Raw genomic sequence first — 21,670 nt, 5'->3', positions numbered from 1 at the left:
AACAATGTTTGTAAAGCCTCAGAATGTACAAGGAAATGTGCACATGGATGACATTAAGATACCTAAAAAGGAGTTATATAAAATGTTGGAGGAACTTAAAGATGATAAAGCGATGGGACCAGATGAAGTTTCAGGAAAATTATTGAAGGAGTGTAGAGAAGAATTGATTGATCCATTATATGATATTATAAGGTGCTCATTAGAAACAGGGAAGTACCGGTGGAGTGGAAAAGAGCTGAAGTGGTGCCCATTTATAAGGGAGGCAGTAAGGAAGAGCCTCTTAACTATAGACCTGTGTCTCTAACAAGTGTGGTCGGTAAGATTTGTGAGAGGGTGATAAAGAAATATTGGATACGGTTCCTGGAGGATCATAAGTTATTATCGGATCATCAATTTGGCTTGAGGAAAGGGAGGTCATGTATAACAAATCTACTGAGCTTTTATTCATGAGTGGTTGACAAAATACAAGAGAGAAAGGGATGGATGGACTGTGTATATTTGGATTTAAAGAAAGCTTTTGACAAGGTACCTCACATGAGACTGCTATGGAAATTAGAGATTTATGGAGGACTGAAAGGAAAAGTTTTAAAGTGGATGGAAAACTACTTGAGATGGAGGGAGATGAGAACGGTAATAAGGGATGCAAAGTCGGACTGGTTGGTGGTGGAGAGTGGAGTCCCACAAGGCTCAGTGCTGGCACCAATACTTTTCCTTGTATATATTAATGACATGCCAGAGGAGTAAACAGTTATATTAATTTGTTTATGGATGATGCGAAGTTGTGTAGGTGTGTGAAGAGTGAAGAAGATTGTGAAATTTTACAGGCAGATCTGGATAAGATTTGGGAGTGGAGCAAGAGGTGGGAAATGGAATTTAATCTGAGCAAAAGTCATGTGATGGAGATGGGAAGAGTGGAAGACGGCCAAGAGGGTCATATAAGATGGGTGAAGAAGTAGTGTTGAAAAAGGTGGAAAAGGAAAAGGATTTGGGAGTGATAATACAAGACCATGGGCAGTTTGAGGCTCATATTGATAAGATGTTTGGAGAAACGTATAATTTGATAAGAAATATTGGATTAGCCTTCCATTATATGGATAAAGATATGATGAAGAAATTAATTAGTACGGTAATTAGACCAAGATTGGAATATGCTGGAGTGGTTTGGTCCCCTTATAAAAAGAAGCATATAAGGAAGTTGGAGAGATTGCAGAGAATGGCAACAAAAATGGTTCCGGAATTGGCAGAAATGACCTATGAGGAGAGATTAAAAGAAATGAATTTGCTTACCTTGGAACAAAGAAGAGAAAGAGGAGATTTAATACAGGTTTATAAACTGTTGAACGGACTGGATGAAGTGGATAATGAGCAAATGATGTTGAGAGAGGAAAACTTAAATAGAACTACAGATTGCATAGTAAAAAGATAGCCAAGGAAAATGCTTGAAGGATGTGAAGAAATATAGTTTCCCACAAAGATGTGTGGAGGTGTGGAATGGTTTGAGTGAGGAGGTGGTGTCAGCGAGGAGTGTGCATAGTTTTAAAGGAAAGTTGGATGTGTGTAGATATGGAGACGGGGCCACACGAGTATGATACCCAGGCCCTGTAAAATTACAACTAGGTGAATACACACACACACACACACACACACACACACACACACACACACACACACACACACACACACACACACACACACACACACACACTTCTTTCAAGAGACAAATTGGATGAAATTCAAGAGTGCTAAGGGAGCAAATGAAAAGTGGAAGGAATTTATAAAAATATACAAAGAAGGTGAGAAAAAATTTGTACCAATAAGACAACATAGAGAAGTTGGAAAGCAGGACTGGTTTAACGATAGATGTGAAAAGGCTAGAACAAGAAAAGAGGATGCATGGAAGAGGTGGAGAAGGAAAAGACGGATTAAGCAGTGGAAAGTTACAAAAGAGCAAGAAATGAATATGTGTTGATTAGAAGAGAAGAAAGAAAGAAACAAGAAAAGGATATAATTGATAAATGTAAAGACCAACCAAGGCTTTTTACAGACATGTGAACAACAACATCAAAAATAGAGAAAGTATTGAAAGTTTAGAAGTAAATGGAGTATGCAGTGAAGATCCCAGGAAATGGCAGAGGCTATGAATGGATGCTTTCGGAAGGTATTCACAAAGGAGACTGCTTTTGACAAACCACTGGTAATGGAACAGAAAGGGATTATGAAGGAGTTTCAAGTAACTGTGGAGGAGATCAAGAATATGATGGGAGTTTAGAAGTGAGAAAAGCTGTGGGACCTGATGGGGTATCAGGATGGATTTTAAGAGAATGCAGGAGCAACTGGCAGAAAAAGTTTGTGAAGTAATTGATGCCTCATTAAGGGAAGGTGTAGTGCCCCAAGACTGGAAAAGAGCTAACATTGTCCCAATCTATAAATCAGGTAACAAGAGAGACCCATTGAACTATAGACCAGTGTCACTTACAAGTGTGGTAGCTAAGATGTGTGAGAGGGTGGTGAAGAATAGATGGACAGACTTCTTGGAGAAAATGACATACTTTGTGAGTGTCAATTTGGTTTTAGAAAAGGGCGTTCATGCACGACAAACCTGATATGTTACTATTCGAGGGTGATAGATGTAATACAGGAAAGAGATGGTTGGGCTGATGGAATATATCTGGATTTAAAAAAGGCCTTTGATAAGGTACCACACCGGAGACTGATCTGGAAACTTGAAATGGTAGGAGGAGTGCATGGCAGTTTACTAAAATGGATGGAAGACTTTTAGTAGGAAGAGAAATGAGAACAATAATTAAGGACAGACCATCAGAATGGGGCTTGGTGGAGAGTGGAGTTCCACAGGGATCAGTGTTGGCACCAGTAATGTTCGCAGTCTACATAAATGACATGGTGGATGGGGTGTCCAGTTATGTGAGCCTATTTGCAGACGATGCAAAATTGTTAAGAAAAGTGAGATGTGACAAAGATTGCGAACTACTCCAGGAAGACTTGGACAGAATATGGAAATGGAGCTGTACATGGCAAATGGAGTTCAACACGACAAAATGCAAGAAAATAGAGTTTGGCAAGAGTGAAAGAAGAATCAGGAGTATGTACAAGATAGGAAATGAAGACATAAAACCAGTCATGAAGAAAAAGACCTTGGGGTGACAATTACCAATGACCTATCGCCAGAGAGACATATAAACAAAATAATTGGAGAAGTATTGAACTTATTGAGGAACATAAGAGTGGCGTTCGTATATTTAGATGAAGAAATGATGAAGAAAATAATTACTGCAATGATAAGACCGAGGCTTGAATATGCAACAATACAGTGGGCTCCGAACTTAAAGAAACACATAAGGAAACTAGAGAAAGTACAGAGGGCTGCAACAAAATGGTGCCTGACTTAAGAGATTTGACTTATGAAGACAGACTGAAAAGAATGCAACTTCCAACCCTGGAAAACAGAAGAGAAAGGGGAGACCTGATAGCAATATACAGAGTGATGATTGGCATGGAAAAAATGGATAGGGAAGATCTGTGTATGTGGAATGAAAGAATGTCGAGAGGGCATGGGAAAAACTAAAATGGCCACTTATAGGAGAGATGTGAAAAATATAGCTTCCTCATAGAAGGGTGGAAGCATGGAATAGTTTAGACGTGGAAGTGGTCAACGCAAGGAATATTCATGATTTTAAGAAAAAGCTGGACATTAATAGATATGGAGACGGGACAACACGAGCATAGCTCTTTTCCGTATGTTACAATTAGGTAAATACAATTAGGTAAATACACACACACACACACACACACACACACACACACACACACACACACACACACACACACACACACACACACACACACACACACAAACTTGAAATGGTAGGAGGAGTGCATGGCAGTTTACTAAAATGGATGGAAGACTTTTGGTAGGAAGAGAAATGAGAACAATAATTAAGGACAGACCATCAGAATGGGGATTGGTGGAGAGTGGAGTTCCACAGGGATCAGTGTTGGCACCAGTAATGTTCGCAGTCTACATAAATGACATGGTGGATGGGGTGTCCAGTTATGTGAGCCTATTTGCAGACGATGCAAAATTGTTAAGAAAAGTGAGATGTGACAAAGATTGAACTACTCCAGGAAGACTTGGACAGAATATGGAAATGGAGCTGTACATGGCAAATGGAGTTCAACACGACAAAATGCAAGAAAATAGAGTTTGGCAAGAGTGAAAGAAGAATCAGGAGTATGTACAAGATAGGAAATGAAGACATAAAAACCAGTCATGAAGAAAAGACCTTGGGGTGACAATTACCAATGACCTATCGCCAGAGAGACATATAAACAAAATAATTGGAGAAGTATTGAACTTATTGAGGAACATAAGAGTGGCGTCAGTATATTTAGATGAAGAAATGATGAAGAAAATAATTACTGCAATGATAAGACCGAGGCTTGAATATGCAACAATACAGTGGGCTGAACTTAAAGAAACACATAAGGAAACTAGAGAAAGTACAGAGGGCTGCAACAAAATGGTGCCTGACTTAAGAGATTTGACTTATGAAGACAGACTGAAAAGAATGCAACTTCCAACCCTGGAAAACAGAAGAGAAAGGGAGACCTGATAGCAATATACAGAGTGATGATTGGCATGGAAAAAATGGATAGGGAAGATCTGTGTATGTGGAATGAAAGAATGTCGAGAGGGCATGGGAAAAAACTAAAATGGCCACTTATAGGAGAGATGTGAAAAATATAGCTTCCTCATAGAAGGGTGGAAGCATGGAATAGTTTAGACATGGAAGTGGTCAACGCAAGGAATATTCATGATTTTAAGAAAAGCTGGACATTAATAGATATGGAGACGGGACAACACGAGCATAGCTCTTTTCCGTATGTTACAATTAGGTAAATACAATTAGGTAAATACACATTGTGATATATAAGAATGGAGTAGAATGGAACCACTAAATTATAGACCAGTATGTTGACTAGATATTGTGAAGGTATGTGAAGAAGTAATTAAAGAAGGAGAGAGATCTAGAAAGTGAAAACATTCTGAGTGAAAGGCAGTTTGGTTTCAGAAAAGGAAGATGTGATCCAATTTATTATGTTTTTATTCAAGAGTGACTGACATACTGCAACATAGAGAGGGATGGGTGGATGCTATCTACCTGGACTTGAGCAGTCATGTTGTTGACGCGGTGTTTGTCAATCAGATGAAAGAGAGATATGACAGGAATGGACAAGGATACAGGACACAGAGAGCTTAGCTCGGGCCCTGTAATACACAAATAGGTAAATACACACACACACACACACACACACACACACACACACACACACACACACACACACACACACACACACACACACACACACACACACACACACAGTGGACGGGGAAGAGGAGAAAATACCTATGATGTTTATAGGGTCTGGGTATCTCTGTGTTAATGTCCTATTAATGTCCTACTGTGAAAAGTGGAAAAGTTTTTAAAAGGGATATGGAGTGGTCCCTGAGCGGAGATTGTACGGTGTTTGTTTTGGAGAAGACCAGCTGGCGATAAATAAGATGTCTACTAGCCGGGACTTTGAAGGTTTTGTTACCACTCCAAGGGCTTGAAAAATTTGACATGGATGCAAGAATTCAGGCATTAAAAAGTAAGTTTCTAAACATTAGTTCCATAGAAGAAAACTGATAGAGTCTTAGCGGAAATGATCCTTCAAAAAGAAATCTATTTGTTAACGATAGAGAACAAAGAGTTGTTGAGGGAAAAAGTGGAAATGGAGAAAGAAAACAAACAGCTAAGGAAACAATGTGACGAGATGAAGGCTAAACTCCTGAAATGGAGAAGAAAATATCTGAAGGGGACCTGGAGAAGGAGGAATGCCTTAACCTAATAGATGTTAAGATGAAAGAAGTGAATCAAGAACACCAGGAAGTACAAAAGTCCTTTAGGGAGATAGTGAAAAAGCAGGAAGAAGAAAATAAAGTGATTACACAGAGTGAAATGTTAAAGGCATTAAAGGAAAATGAGTATGTAGTGAGAGATATTGCTGAAAAAAAAAAAATGTGATCATAACAGGATTGAGGGAGGAAACAAACAGGAACTTGCAAGATATGAGAGAGAAGGAAAATGACAGGATTAAGTCTTTACTGAATAAGATCTCTGAAGAGGAAGAGTGCCTATATGCTGAGGTAGAAGAAAGTGTGAGACTAGGAGCTTTTGAGGAAGGCAAAAGTAGACCATTGAAATTGAAATTAAAGTCTCAGGTGACAGCTGAGGCCTTGCTGAGGAGGGCTTGGAAACTTAAGGACTCTGAGGAGACCAAAACAATTTACATAAGAAGAAATATGTCACAGGACGAACGGATGAAAATGAAAGAGCTTGTAACTGAAGTGAGAGAGGAATGACGAAGAACTGAGGAGGAAAAGACCAAGTTTTTGGAGGATGAGAAATGGGAGGCTGAAGAAGTGGTGGATAAAACAGACGAATAGACTTTACAGACAGAAACATCGAAGAAAGAGACTAGGAATGGAATTCAAGTGACTTACACGAATATAGATGGATTTCTGTCTAAGAGGCTAGAATGTATGGATTACCTAAGAAACAATGAACCGGACATAATGTGTGTGGTGGAAACAAAGTTAAGGCCCTAAATAAAGTTTGATTGGTTTGATGTAAACACTACAAAGTATGGAGAAATGATAGAAAAATAAAGGAGGTGGTGGTATAATGGTTCTTACTAAGGAAGATCTGATAGTGAAGGAGGTGAACTATAGTAAGGGAAATGAGGAAGTGATAAGTATGCTTATAACAGATGGTAAGAGAGACATTAATATTATAACAGTATACATACCACCCAGAACCAGTGCTTGGGAATATGAACAGTATCAAATGGTGATGAGAAATACTCTAGACAGAATGAAGCAAGAACTCATCAGAAAGGATAGAGTGATGATAGTCGGGGACTTTAATTGTAAAGAAATAGTGTGGGAAGACTACGAAGTGGTGAATGGTGGTGAGTGGGCAGAGGAATTGTTAAAGGTAGCAACAAATAACTTGATGACACAGTGGGTGAGATCACCAACAAGATGCAGGGGACAAGATGTTGCAGCAAGGTTGGATTTGGTATTTACCAGGGCATCTCTAAAGAAGAAATTGAGCATGAATGTCCCTTGGGGAAAAGTGACCATGATGTCCTAAACTTTAAGCTGGATATGGAAAAGCACAGGTAGGATTGTGGAACAGGGAGGAAAAATTAAATTATACTAGAGCAAATTATAACCATATGAGGGAGTTCTTTAATGAAATTGACTGGTCTGTGGTATACCAGGAAGGGATATGCAATTGAAATACGATAAATTTATGGATTTATATAACTCTGCTGTGAAGAGGTTTGTGGCATATCACAGAAAGAGGACTTTAAATAATAAACAGTGGTTTAATAGAAATTGTGAAGAAGCAAAAAGAACAAAGAAAAGGCATGGAAGAAACTTAAGAAAAACAGTGATGTATTATCAAGGGAAGTCTACAAAACAGCAAGGAATAGATATGTTGAAGTAAGGAGAACAGCACAAAAGGAATATGAACAGAGAGTGGTGGAAAACTGTGATAGTGACCCAAAATGTTTTACAAATTCATAAATGGAAAACTAAATAAAGGGAGGCAATAGAAAAGGTAAAAATGGGAAGAAGTATATGAGGATGCTAGATATAGCTGAAATTTTGAATGACAACTTTTGCAAAGTGTTTACAAAGGAGGAGCATTTTATGGGAGAAGGCCTACGGAAATAAAGCAAATGCAGGACATCATGGTTACTAAAGAAGACGTAAGGAAAATTATAAGCAATCTGGATATTAATAAATCAATGGGGCCTGATGGCATATCTGGGAGGTTGCTAAAAGAATGTAAGGATCAATTGTTGAACCCCATATTTGATATTGTGGAAACCTCCATACGAACAGGAATAGTCCCGAAAGAGTGGAAAAGAGCTGACATTGTGCCTATATATAAGAATGGTAGTAGAATGGAACTGTTAAATTACAGACCAGTATCGTTGACTAGTATATTGTGCAAGGTATGTGAAGAAGTAATTAAAGCTAAGTGGAGTGAGTATCTAGAAAGTGAAAACATTCTGAGTGAAAGGCAGTTTGGTTTCAGAAAAGGAAGATCGTGTATCCAATTTATTATGTTTTTATTCAAGAGTGACTGACATACTACAACATAGAGAGGGATGGGTGGATGCTATTTACCTGGACTTGAGAAAGGCCTTTGATAAAGTGCCACACAATAGACTGATGTGGAAACTAAAGAAGATTGGAGGAGTAAATGATAAACTAGCAAAATGGATGGAAAATTACTTAGTGGGAAGAGAAATGAGAACAGTGGTGAAGGAAGGAAGTCCGAGTGGAAGAAGGTAACCAGTGGAGTTCCACAAGGGTCAGTGCTTGGTCCCATCATGTTTTTGATTTATGTTAATGATATGCCAGTAGGAATTGACAGTTACATGAATATGTTTGCGGACGATACCAAAATTATGCGGAGAGTAAAGAATGTGGAAGATTGTAACAAGCTACAGGAAGATCTTGACAAAATATATGAGTGGAGTAAAGAGTGGCAGATGGAATTCAATATAAACAAGAGCCATGTTATGAAAATGGGAAGAAGTAGATACAGACCAAACAGGGATTACAGGCTGGGTGGTGAGAAGATTGAAGAGACCAATGAAGAGAAAGACTTGAGTAATTGTGGAAAACACTCTATCACCGGAGAAACACATTTACAAGATATTTGGGAAAACATACATATAACATGCTCCAAAAATATTGGCCTTGCATTCCACTACCGAGATGAAGGAATGTTGAAGAAGATATTATGCACCTTTATAAGACCCCAGTTAGAATATGCAGCTTGCGTCTGGTCACCGCATATGAAGAAAAATGTGAAGAAGGTGGAAAGGGTACAGAGGCTGGCAACAAGGATGATACCAGGACTCAGGGAGTTAGGCTATGAGGAAAGACTGAGGAAGCTGGGGCTGACCACACTAGAAGAGAGAAGAACAAGAGGAGACATGATAACTATGTATAAATTGGTGAACAAGATTGACATACTGGACAGAGAATTGATAAAGGTGACCGCAAGTAATTACCTCCGAGGACATGGAAAAAAATTAATAAAGGACAGCTGTCTAAATGACGTGAGAAAGTACAGTTTCCCGCATCGTAGTATTGATAAATGGAATAAACTGAGCAATGATGTTGATGCGGTGTGTGTCAATCAGATGAAAGAGAGATATGACAGGAGTGGACAAGGAGACAGGACACAGAGAGCTTAGCTCGGGCCCTGTAATACACAAATAGGTAAATACAAATAGGTAAATACATGGAGCGGAGCTGTCGAACAGGACACACGCATCTGAGTAGCTCGCAGAGATACTACAAAAGGACTTGGAGTCAGGCCTAGACGTATGTACAGGAGGACAGGGGGCTATAGGTTCTCCTATCTCGAAATGAAATAGCGTTAGATCACATATAGCTAAGGAATGAGTAACGAGAGAGAGAGAGATGGAACCAAGTAGCGCTGCCAGGCACATGGCGGAATCAAAACATACGCTGAGTGATAACCAACGCTTTATAGAAATCCCTATTGGTTTAAGGAAACTGTCAGATGATACTATGGAAAAGGATTTCTCGAGTTTCCAGGATGAACGAGGTAATATGAGAAGGCTTATTAAATGTAGAAAGAGAATTAAGATATATGAAGGAGGTGATGTCTAGTCTCATGGACAAACAAGACTGACTGCAAACGGAAAACAAACTGAGAGTAGCAGAATGTGAGAAGTTCAATGGAATAAACCAGGAATTAAAAGAGGAAATTCTAGAAATAAGGAAGCAATTAAAATGACACTCTAAAAACCATATGCCAGAATTATTAAAGCTCTTTAAAGAGCTTGCAGGATAAAGTGCAGGACGGGATTACAGACAAGGCAGAAGGTGGTCTAGGTGATAACAAATTGAAAGAACTAAGAAATGAATGGAAACAGGAGCAAGAAGAAGAAAGTCAAATTTTCAAAAGTGGTAAGGAGACAAATTCAGGAGAACACAAAAGTCGCTGTAATAGAAGTTATCAAGGAAAAGGAAAATATGGTGCGGGATGCAGTGGACAAGATAAAAAGCTTCGTGATTTATGGGATGAGGGAAAAGAAAAACCCAAATAAATTCACAGGAGAACGTGAAGAAAGGGAAATGGCCAAAACTGTTATCAAAAGAGTACAAGACAGTACACAAGAATTTGACTAGGAGGTGGAGGAAGTGATTAGGCTGGGAAGGTAGAGTGAAGGGGGTAAGAGACCAATGAAGTTGAAAATGAGATCTAAGTGGCTGTAGAGGAAATAATGGCTAGAAAAGGGAAGCTGGCTGATGTTGATCACAAGGAAATATGGATAAATAGAAATATGAACTTAGAGGAAAGGGAAAAGGAGAAAGTGCTATGAAGTGTAGCTAAGGAAAAACACGAGAAAAGGACTGAGATAGAGAAGAAGAATTTTTACTGGAGGGTTCTGGATATGAGACTAAAGAAGTGGTACCTTAGGAAAAAAGAGGAGGTCGTGGAGGAGACAATGAATTAAGAGTGACTTACACTAACATAGATGGGTTGTTATCAAGCATATTGGAAGTTCGGGATTATTTGAAAGAGAAGAAGCCGGATGTAATGTGTATCGTTGAAACAAAACTGAAAAAAGAGATCCATGTCAACTTTAAAGAGGAGGAATATAATACCTGGAGGAGGGACAGAAAGGATAAAGGGGGAGGAGTGCCAATAATGGTTGGTGATAATATATGGGTGGATGATGTGCAATATGGGGAAGACAAGGTGGAAGTAATGGGAGTAACAATCAGAACAGAAGACTTGAAGAAAAGAAAAATTATAGTTACATATGTTCCACCAAAGACTGATACATGGGGATCAGAAGAGCATAAAAATATGCAAAGAGAGGTGATAAAGTGCCTAGATAACATGATAAGAAGAGATAGAAGAATACTCTTAGTTGGAGACTTTAACTGTAAAGAAATAAACTAGAGAGATGCAAGTAATGGATAATGTTAGGCAGTGGAGTGAGAAAGTGTTACAGTTGACTGTGGTTAATACAATGGACCATTGGGTGGAGGAGTCAACAAGGTACAGGGGGGAAGAAAAACCATCGTTGCTTGACCTAGTTTTCACAAAGAAACCAGGGTCCCCACCAATCATACAATACCTTAGTCCAATGGGGAAAAGTGATCATGTGACATTAGAGTTGCAAATGCAGGAGGAAGATGAGATAAGTTACAGAGAGGACTATAAAGGAGAGAGCTTAAATTATGCAAGAGCGGATTTTGAAAAATTAAGGAGTTATTTGGCTGATATTGAGTGGAGTAATATTATGTACAGGAAGACTGTTCAAGAGAAATATGACATATTCTTACAGAAATACAATGAAGGAGTAAAAAAGTTTGTTCCTGTTTATAAAGTTCAGAAAAAATACATGCTTGGTACAATGCTAGATGTATACAAGCAAAAAGAGGCAAAGGATAAAGCAGGGAAATGACCATAATAGTCAGCAGTACAAAGATACTAGAAATGAATATATTAGAGTAAGGAGAGAGGAAGGAAGAAAAAGTTTGAGAAGGATGTAGTGGATAAAAGCAAGGATGAACCTAAACTTTTCTACAAATTTATAAACGGCAAAACAAAGAATAAGGAAATAATTGAAAAAATAATTAAAGAAGGGAAGACACACCAAACAGAGAAGGAAATGTGTGAAATAATGAATGAGAGCTTCAAAACGGCATTCATTGCAGATGATTTCACAGAACCTAATAGGACATTGGATTGCCAAGGATTACAGGAGATTGCAGTGCACAAACAAGATATTAGAAGATTACTGGATAAGTTGGAAGTCAGAAAAGCAATGGGGCCAGATGGTGTATCAGGCTGGGTGTTAAAAGAATGTAAAGAGCAATTACTAGATCCAATTTGGGAAATAATTAAAAGTTCAATAAATGAAGGGAAAGTTCCTCTAGAGTGGAAGAGACCATTTTGGTGGCATGTTGAGCAAGGGAAGACAGCTGCTGCTGGATACTGTTATTGTTTTGAACTAAGAGCGGAGAAGGGTAGGGGAGTGAGTGGTGCGTGTTTTGTCCACGAGAGACGCTGGTGTATTCAAAAGCCTGTCGGCTTGCATGGTACGGCGGGGCTTTCAAACTTGGAAAAAATTACTGGATAAAATTTTGTTAAAGTGAGTTTGGTGTTCGTTATACGAGCAGATGGTTGTAAAAGGAAATGTTCGTTGTAGCGAAATCTCGTTGTGTGAATCTTCGTTAAGCGGGAATTGCCTGTATTCTGTGTTCTAGATTAATAGCATCCCTAGGAAAGGTAGTCTCTTTATTGTCTGCTTCTCTTCACTGCAATTAATTTCTTTTCAGAAATAAAGGTGGGCTTTCCAATAAAGACCACCTTCTCCTTGGGTGTGTACTTCTTGGAGCAGCATATATCTGGTAGCCCAGTAGATGATAATCTGGACAGTGGCATTCTACAAACAGCTAACTCAGTAAGTATCAGTACATGACATGAAGACTGTTTTATGTATGACTAGGCGAGTTTTCTATTTTTTCCATCCATTTCAGTGTTTTGAAACTTAGTGTAAAGCTCTCTTCTTGTATGTTTTAATCCTCTTGCTCTCTATTTTTTTTCTTTTGTTCTCTGAAGCACTGTTCTCCGATTGAAATTTTCTTTATACCATCTTTTTACGGAGACATCCAATTACATGCTATGCTATTTCGTTATTGTGAATAGTTTGTGAGAAAAGCAGTTACTTTAGACTGTAACCTAGATCTTTATTAAATTCCAGGACATAAAGGATATGGAAGTTGTTAAACAATCAACCAAGAGAAGTAAGTAACTACATTATAATGCTCATTAGAAAGTTTTAAAATTCTCTCTCTCTCTCTCTCTCTCTCTCTCTCTCTCTCTCTCTCTCTCTCTCTCTCTCTCTCTCTCTCTCTCTCTCTCTTGAAGTTTGTAACAAGTACATGTGAATATTTATGACAAAATAAAGTAAACTTTGTTTCTCACACCAGAATGATGGCCAGACATTGTTGCACTATTTTTACAATAGTGTTATGCCATATAATGAGGGATATCTATTGCTATATGCAGAAAATAGGTAGCATCACAGAGTAATCTATCACAAAAGCGTACGTATAGAAAGTTAGGGACTATGTCATTGCTGATGTGCCAAACTGTGGTTTGACTGCTGGGTGAGTTTGGCTTGACCTCACCGCCTTGCCACTCCCTCCCTCCCTACCTTACCTCCCGGGATTTTGGACCCGTGCTCCTGGGTTGCAGTAGATATGAGGGAACATGCACACATTTTTGTAGGGATTTTCTAGTTTATTTTTAATGTTGCAAGAGTTGCATCCACTGCCAGTGGATAGAAGGATGAAAATAGTGTTACGTGCAATAAGCCTAATTTGGGCAAGATTGGCATGTGACTGCCTTTTTATGCCTGGTGCTTCATATAATGTGTTGATGAGTGGCTGAATTTTTTTCCCCACTTACGGTATGTGTATTAAGCTTAGCTTGACAGCAGAACTTTTCCTGCTATATCATGCTAGACGTTTAAAACCATTTGTAATTGCAGCAATTGTTAAAATCCAGTGGACTTTAAACTTTATTTTACAACATGCAGGAAATGCAATGACACTATTCTTTCAATTTAGGGACAATCTTCTATAGCTTAAAAATATGCTGAATGTAACAAAGTGGTAACATTTCAATACTGGTATGTTAGTTAAGAGCCTTAGTGGATTACTTAATGTATTCCCTGATTATTTAAAGATCTTTGTTTTTTCTCAGCCTTAGGGATGTCTGATTCCCTTGTTGAAGCAGCCCTACATGAAATCAACAGCAGTATTGACACAAACAACAATAGCAACAGTATCAACAACAGCAACAGCATCAACAACAGCAACAGCATCAACAACAAGAGCAACAAAAACAATTCAGATATTTTAGAAGTAAATCTACAGATCTCTGGGAGAACATGCAAGATTTCAAAGAGGACAAAACTACCATTTTCTCCATCAGATATCAAATCTGTTCAGGTATTGTATTATTCCAGTGATATGAGAAGTTATGGTTCCATTTGGGTTGCTCATATGTAGAATTTTCATGTAAAACAACAAAACTAGTAATAATCTGGGTTAGGTTTGTAACCCTGTCAAAAGTAAGTTTTCAAGCTAAACATATGATACAATGCAACAAACTTGTTTATATTCTGGAACTGTTGATAAAGCAAACTGAAAGAGAAAACAGCTTACAAAGAACTCTCTTATATTAATTAATCCTACAAAATGTGTCTAAGACTTGCCAGTGTATACTTAATGCATCAGGTAGAGTAATTCACTCAGTGCATTTTAAATCATTGGTTTATCACATTAAGGATGCTTGTATAATGAGACTTCTATGTATTGTCATCATTTGGTTCTGAGCTTTACATGCATGAGTTTGGAATGATGCAAGTTTGTATTAGTGAGAAAAAAGTTAGATATTGCAAATAATATTATATATAGTTAAACAATTATCTTAGATTCAGTAACTTTTTATTCTTGGGTGATTAGTTAATTAACGAGAATTTCTATTTTATTGGTTAAAATGTTCCTTGCTTTTATTTTTAAGAGACTTGCTCATTTTGTGCCAAAAAAGAAAAAAAAAAATCAGAATGAGCAGATGCTTAATTTTTTTTTATGGGACTATGGATCTCATCCATTCTATTTATATCTTTGTCAGAGATTAAGTAAGGGGAGAATGAGCACCATTACAATTGGTGTTAGTTGTAGAGTGGTGGAACACAAGATGGTATGGCCATATCCAGAGAAAATAGTGTAAAGAAAGTGCTTGAGTTAAGTCTAAGGCCCTCATAAGAGCGAAGGCTAGGTCACATGGATAGGTTAGTGGAGTACTAGTACATGGATCATAGAGGTGTTATTAGAAAGAAAAAAAATGTGGCCAGTCCTGTATGGAATGCTTCTAGAGGGAGTGAGGCTTCAGAGGAATAGAGAGAAAATTGATTGACATTTGTATTGATTCTTTGTGCAGATCATTATACTAAATTCTTGTTTGCTCATTGATTTTTTTTTCTGTTTTTCTTAGCCCCTTTTCGAGGTGCCTAAAGCTTCACGCAAGGAGAATGTAACAAGCATACAAGATTCAGGAGTGTCATGCAGTTCTCCTGTTGGCCACGAAGAACCAGTCATTGAGGCTCAGGAAAAACAAGGTGTTCGGGCAGTAATTAATTATAGGAGAACACCATATGCAAGACCACTTCCTTGCATTGAGGAAGAATGTTGTTCCATCCCAATTCATAAAATTGATGCAAAATATTGTCCTAATCAAGTTGTTGATTCTGAAAAAGATGCTTCAAAAAAGAAGCAAAGCACACTGGAGCAACCAATTGAGACCACCACTGAATGTTTTGGGGATCATGAAAACTCAAGTAGAAAGATTTGCTTTCCAAACAAATTCATAAGTCACACTTTTCATCCAGGTTTGTGTAGAACTAAAACTTAAAATAACATATTGCATGTGTAATCTTGAAGATGCATGGATCATTTGAGGCACAGTATGCAAGAGGTGGATAACCCTCAAATCTGGAGATTTTGAGTTATAGGTGGGAACTTGTTGTTAAAGGGTGTGATTATGTTATGGAAGGGTCAGGCAGAGGAAATCTGATCATCCTGTGTGTGCTTGTGTGCACGCGTGTGTGTGCTTATATGCACGCACAATTTTTCTTTGTTTCTTTGTCATTAATTGTTGGATTAGCGAAGGATGATGTGATAACTCTTGAAGTAACAGGGGAAAGTGGGCAGCTAATTGTGTCTGTGTATGTGGATGGTGTTGCTAAGACATCAGTTACTGATCAGAGTAAATTAACTTGCCTTGGTAAATCAGTATTCCCCCTCTTAGACGTAAAATCCTTTACATGAAAAGTTGCTCTGTTGCTGACTGGATGAAGTAACTTTCTGTACAGGCTGTGCATATATTGGCTTCCCTCACAAATGTGTCATGCTTATTTTGTTATATTGTATGTTCAAGGATCTGTGACTGCTTTCCGTTTTGTCTCTGCAATCCTTCCAATCCCTCAAGCCTGTATCACGTGGTCACTCTTTTCCTGCAATATTACATCATGCGATAGCATGTTCGATGACACGTTTTGGGAAGTAATAATGCACAGCATGTCAAGAAAGATAGCAATACCACCACGCGGGCAGCGAGACAGCCAAATACCAAAACAAACACAGCAGAAGCTAAATCACCACATCAAGTGTGGATGCTATTAACCAAGGTTGCTCAGGGAACTGTCCCTAGAAGGTGAAATATATTTGGGTTGTGAGGTGTTCCACAGTAGTGTCTGGTCTCAAACCAAGTCAATCAAGGTGTATTCCACCTGTCCTCAAGTAAGTGAAGCCATAATGGATGGTAATGCAGTAGCTGATGATCTCATGGTTTTATTCATGACCATTCTGCAGTGGTAGGCAGGGGTGTGGAGTCGGAGTCGAGGAGTTGAGGAGTCGGCTACTTTTGGCTGGAGTCGGAATCGGAGTCAGAGTCAGAGTCGGAGTCAGTCAGAGTCAGAGTCGGAATCGGAGTCGGAGTCAGAGTCAGAGTCAGAGTCAGAGTCAGAGTCAGAGTTGGAGTCAGTCAGAGTCGGAGTCGGAGTCGGAGTCGGTAAAAATATGAGCGACTCCGACTCCTTTACGTGATAAATTTTCGAGTAAAGATTCCACTTCGTGGAGATTGGGAGAAATTGACTTTGTGGAGGATGTGTCCAATCAAACACTACATTTAAAGATAATTTTTATTAATTTATGATAATTATTTAATCGTCAAGTACACTTTTATTATGGATTGACTTGAAAATATGTAAGTATTGATTCTCTTCACTTTCATCTTTATTGGGTGTGGCAACTAGCAGGCTTTTTGCTTAATCTTTTCCCTTGGCCACCATCCCTGATGTAAAAAAAATAGACTATATCGTTGTACTGTAAAAAAAAAAAAAAAAAAAAAAAAAAAAAAAAAAAAAAAAAAAAAAAGGGAGTCGGAGTCGCAACCTTCAAATTTTCTGGAGTCGGAGTCGCAACCTTCAAATTTTCTGGAGTCGGAGTCGCAACCTTCAAATTTTCTGGAGTCGGAGTCGCAACCTTCAAATTTTCTGGAGTCGGAGTCGCAACCTTCAAATTTTCTGGAGTCGGAGTCGGAGTCAGTCACAACATTTAAATTTACTGGAGTCGAGTCGGACTTTTGACAATCAGACTCCACACCTCTGGTGGTAGGTGAATAATGATAATATACTACATTATTATATATATTACAGTATATTCACTAAAGACTTTCAACAACCTTCTCCCTGTTGAGATAAATCCTTGACAACAAGTCAAACAATCTGTGACGTCATCGTTAATGGTGTTGCATGGCACGATGTCGCTGGGAAAATGTCCTGCTTTAGTCTTTGACCTGCTCCCTTTGACCTTCTTTGCACTTGTATTTTTGTTTCCTTATTCTCTTTGTTCCCATAGCATTTATAGGACTCTATGACCTGCCTTCTATACTTACCTGTAATGATTTCCACATATCTGTACTATTTTCTGCTGAGATACCTGCCTTACAACAATACTGCATTCCTAAATCACCATTGGAAGCAAAGAAACCCAGTTGAATGGGAAGATTATTCTTGAATATTGAATGAATTGGAATTTTTTTTATTTTAAATTCTCATTTAAATGTACTGTAAAATATGTATCTTACAATGCATAGTGTGGTGTTTAACAAATGCATCTAAGAGTTGAAAAAGCTTCTTGAAAAAAAATAGATTTCAGATAGCACTTTAGTTGTAAGTCAGATATGTTGTATGCAGAGTTTCTTAGACAACATGTAATCAGGTTAACATTCTTCTGCTGGCACTAGTTGGTTATGCATGATCACAGAATCTTTAGGAATTATTTTCAGTGTGGTCCTTAATGCTTGCTGCAGTGTTTTAATAGAGTAGTTTGTAGTGTTCCCGGGTGAGTGTTGTGGAATGCTGTGAAAGGCTTTTTTTTTTACAGTAGATACTGTTAGTATTGTTTAGTTGTGGAAGTAGTTAAAATTTCATTAAATTTTTTTTTTCTAAATGGTGTGCTCTCTCATCTATATATATCTGTTATACATAATGCTTGAAAATGTTTGTATGATGAGTGCCTTACTTTCTTCCCTCATCTTTCATCCTTATCCCAAACTTCCTGTCTTTCTGTAGTCCCCTTTCTTTTCTATCCCTATCCTTATGTTGTTTCCACATACCACTAAAGTTCTCCATCTAATCTTAACACAACCTGTCGTCACACCACTTCTTCTGTAGTGCCATATGATGTTTGCAGTCTGCATGGTACATTCTAATCCTTAACATTAACTTAACTTCCCAATGAGCCAAGCAATACTTTCCATTCATACAGTCAGTCCACATTTTCCTGCCTTTGAGTATCTGGCAGCTCCTAAGACACGGGAAGAAAAATCCCATCATTATGTATAGAGTTTATTTTAACCATATATTATTGTTTGAGAATCACTGAATATTGATTCTATACAGTAGGTGTGCAAGTAAATGTTAGTGGTGGAGATTGGCTATAGACTGATCAGAGGTGTTCTGTATTTATCTCTGCCTCTCTCCTTATCAGGTAGGAAATCATCATACATCATTTCATTATGAGGAATGTGCTGGGATTGTGTTTCATGAATAGTATTATATATGATTGATTACTTTTCCATGCTGTCATGTTTGTCTAGAGAGAGAGAGAGAGAGAGAGAGAGAGAGAGAGAGAGGGAGAGAGAGAGAGAGAAAGAGAGAATTTCAACATTTATTAATAACTAACAGTTACAATTAGGAGATATATACATATATACATAGTGTGACTGTAGTTAGCCTTTTTAAAGCAAGAGAGAGAGGGAGAGGGATAGAGAGAGTGGGTAAATGTAACAGGTGTTAATTCTAGCGGAAGTGTCACAGCATGTGCCAGTTATGTAATTATTTGATATGCATTAATCACTCAAATAACACTGTGTGCTAAGAATAAGAAGTACATCATTGCAATCAGTATCAAAATGAGGCAAACAAGTCACTTGTGTAGCCAAGATAATTTTCTGATGTTTTAGAAGTATATGAATTTGACCCATAGATGGAGATGAATACAGTAACTCCTAAAAGCATCCTATCAGTTAAGGTTTAATATGTTTTTGTTTAGTTCATAGTTAGACTCTCTGATGGGATCAGTATCTTGTTAGTAGCTCTTAGACATTACCCTGAATTTATTCTTCCTATATGATATGCACCAATAAAAGACAACCCTTTCTCCTCAGATGTGTGCCGTCGTTTTCCAAGACGTAAAGGGAACAACCCTGAAGACTTTGCCAGAATTTTGGCTCGGCTTACACAGGTCAGAACTTGGATTGTTTCATGAATAGTATTATGAAGAATTTTTTTCATCATGTGAGAGAGAGAGAGAGAGAGAGAGAGAGAGAGAGAGAGAGAGAGAGAGAGAGAGAGAGAGAGAGAGAGATAGGTGGGCATAAGCAACCTGGCAGTATTGTTCATTTTGATGTCTTACAACATGTGTAGTTACATATTTATTTCATATGCAATAACTTAACACTGAACTCTGATATCATTGTGTGCAAAGAAATTAAGAAATAATTTTTTTTTAGTCAATCACTGATCATTCTAGTTGACCAAATGCAACTGGTGCAACACCCTACATTTACTCCAGACTGTCTTGGAGACACGTACATCCAACATTTCTTGATCTTTTCCTAACCTCGAATACCTTTGCTTACTCTGCTACCCTATCTTCTCTATTAGGCTCCTCCAATCATAATCTCATATAGTGAAACCTGTTTTTTTTTTTTTTACTTAATTAGTTCCTGAAGGCCAAAAAATAACTGCTTCTTTGTCTTCCCTCCTTTATATTTTCATCATAATGGCACCACTGCCAACTCATTTATTTTTAAAGTTGAATCCTTCCCTCAAGTCCTTACTAAAAACTACCTCTGACTAGTTCATGCTACCTGTTGACATGCTTCACAACTATGCTTTTCCATGCAGTTGCTGGCCTATATTCTTGGATGGCTTATGGACCTGATGGTGTCCCTCTTAATGGTCTCTGTAACTTGCACCTTGCTTAGTCTGTAACTTGCACCTTGCTTAGTCAAACACTTTCAACTCAGTCTATCTATCATCTTATACTTTTTCCTTCTTGCAGGAAGTCAACCTACATTCAACCTGTTCCTACAAAAAAATTGACTTCTAATCCTTCAAGCTAGCTAGTATTCTTTCTTATATTCCTATTATGCCCACCTCCTTAATGCATGAGTTAATCTGTACTCTCAATTTTCATTCCTTTCTTTGGTAAACTCTGAAACTCCCTGCCGACTTGTATTTCTCTTTACTCTTAAAGCGTGGGCCTGACCTCCAATGTGGGCATATTCAAGCAAATACCTACCTAACTTGAACCTCTTGTATTTTCACTCCTACTCAACTCACACACGTGAATGTTATATCTCTGTAAAGTACATACTCTCAGCTGTCTTTTGACACTGATATAAAGGCTATATGACCACTCATAGAAAAAATAAGGAATTTTGAATAAAGATAACAAATAACGCATTAAAGACAATTGTCCACCCTTAGTAAACTTCCGTTGCATGATTTAGAAATAATTTATCACCCTCATATGGTTTATGAGGAAAAAAAAAACCATAAGACCTAAACACCACTTACTTTTGGAAATCAGTGGTTAGCGTTACTTGCTAAGCTGAGTGTAGAGCTAATATTTACCATGTCAGAATGCCACAGTTAGATTGAATGATAAGAAATGATGAAAAGTAAAAGAAACAATAAGTATTTCAACTTTTGTAGAGCACACAAAGTAACTTTCACAAATTATTATGAATTGCCCGTTGCATCACACGCTTTATTGTGAACACTGTTTCTGGCATTGCTAGGATAGGCATACCATACCAAACATTTACTATAGGAAAAACATAACATTTGCATTGCCTTTGCAAATAATTGTTTCCTCAGCATCCAGATTTATGTCTGGAATAAAGTCGCTGCCATCACTCCAGACAAGTGCATTACAAGGCATTATAGTGTTGGGCAGTGGTAGGGTAAGGGATGGTGGTAGCTGCAGCAGCAGGAACTCCTATCTAGCTTGCTGCCTTCTTCAAACACTTCCTCTCTTGTCCACTTTGGTTTCTTTCATTTTCCAGACACATTTGAGAAAGTGCTGTGTGAATTTTCCTTATTAATGTGAAATGAGGAGCATCTAGTAGTGTTGGTGCACAAAAACGAGGTCCGAGGTAGTACTGGTGTTGTCAGCAGATATGTTACAAGTGACATGCTGCCTGTTTTCTCCTGTTCATGTTCTTTCCCCTTTGTGTAGTAGCTGGGAAAAGACATGATGATGGATGAAACTGTTTTTGTAGAGCCAGAGAGAGAAAGAAGGGTGCAAAGTTAGCACCACTGGCGGTTGGACGTGAATCTCCCGCCACCTTCTTTTGCTTACCCTTGCCATAGAACTGTTTGTTTT

At 38.1% G+C, this 21,670-nt stretch overlaps 1 protein-coding gene across 7 annotated transcripts in view; it reads left to right on the top strand.

Annotated features, from left to right (window-relative positions):
- LOC123514609 overlaps positions 1–21,670 on the top strand; it is a 71,114-nt gene that overhangs the window by 34,426 nt on the left and 15,018 nt on the right. For 6 of the 7 annotated variants that reach the window (XM_045272582.1, XM_045272581.1, XM_045272579.1 and 3 more), the window contains 5 exons: positions 12,479–12,603; positions 12,904–12,946; positions 13,911–14,158; positions 15,207–15,600; positions 19,443–19,519. In XM_045272582.1, the coding sequence (XP_045128517.1) occupies positions 12,479–12,603; positions 12,904–12,946; positions 13,911–14,158; positions 15,207–15,600; positions 19,443–19,519 (887 nt within the window). The remainder of the gene's footprint in view (positions 1–12,478; positions 12,604–12,903; positions 12,947–13,910; positions 14,159–15,206; positions 15,601–19,442; positions 19,520–21,670) is intronic. The other variant, XM_045272583.1, reaches the window with a different exon arrangement.

The sequence above is a fragment of the Portunus trituberculatus genome, chromosome 38 (genome assembly GCF_017591435.1).
Source record: "Portunus trituberculatus isolate SZX2019 chromosome 38, ASM1759143v1, whole genome shotgun sequence".
NCBI lineage: Eukaryota > Metazoa > Arthropoda > Malacostraca > Decapoda > Portunidae > Portunus > Portunus trituberculatus.
Note: the sequence above shows the minus strand (reverse complement) of the source record. Positions and strands in the feature narration are given on the sequence as shown.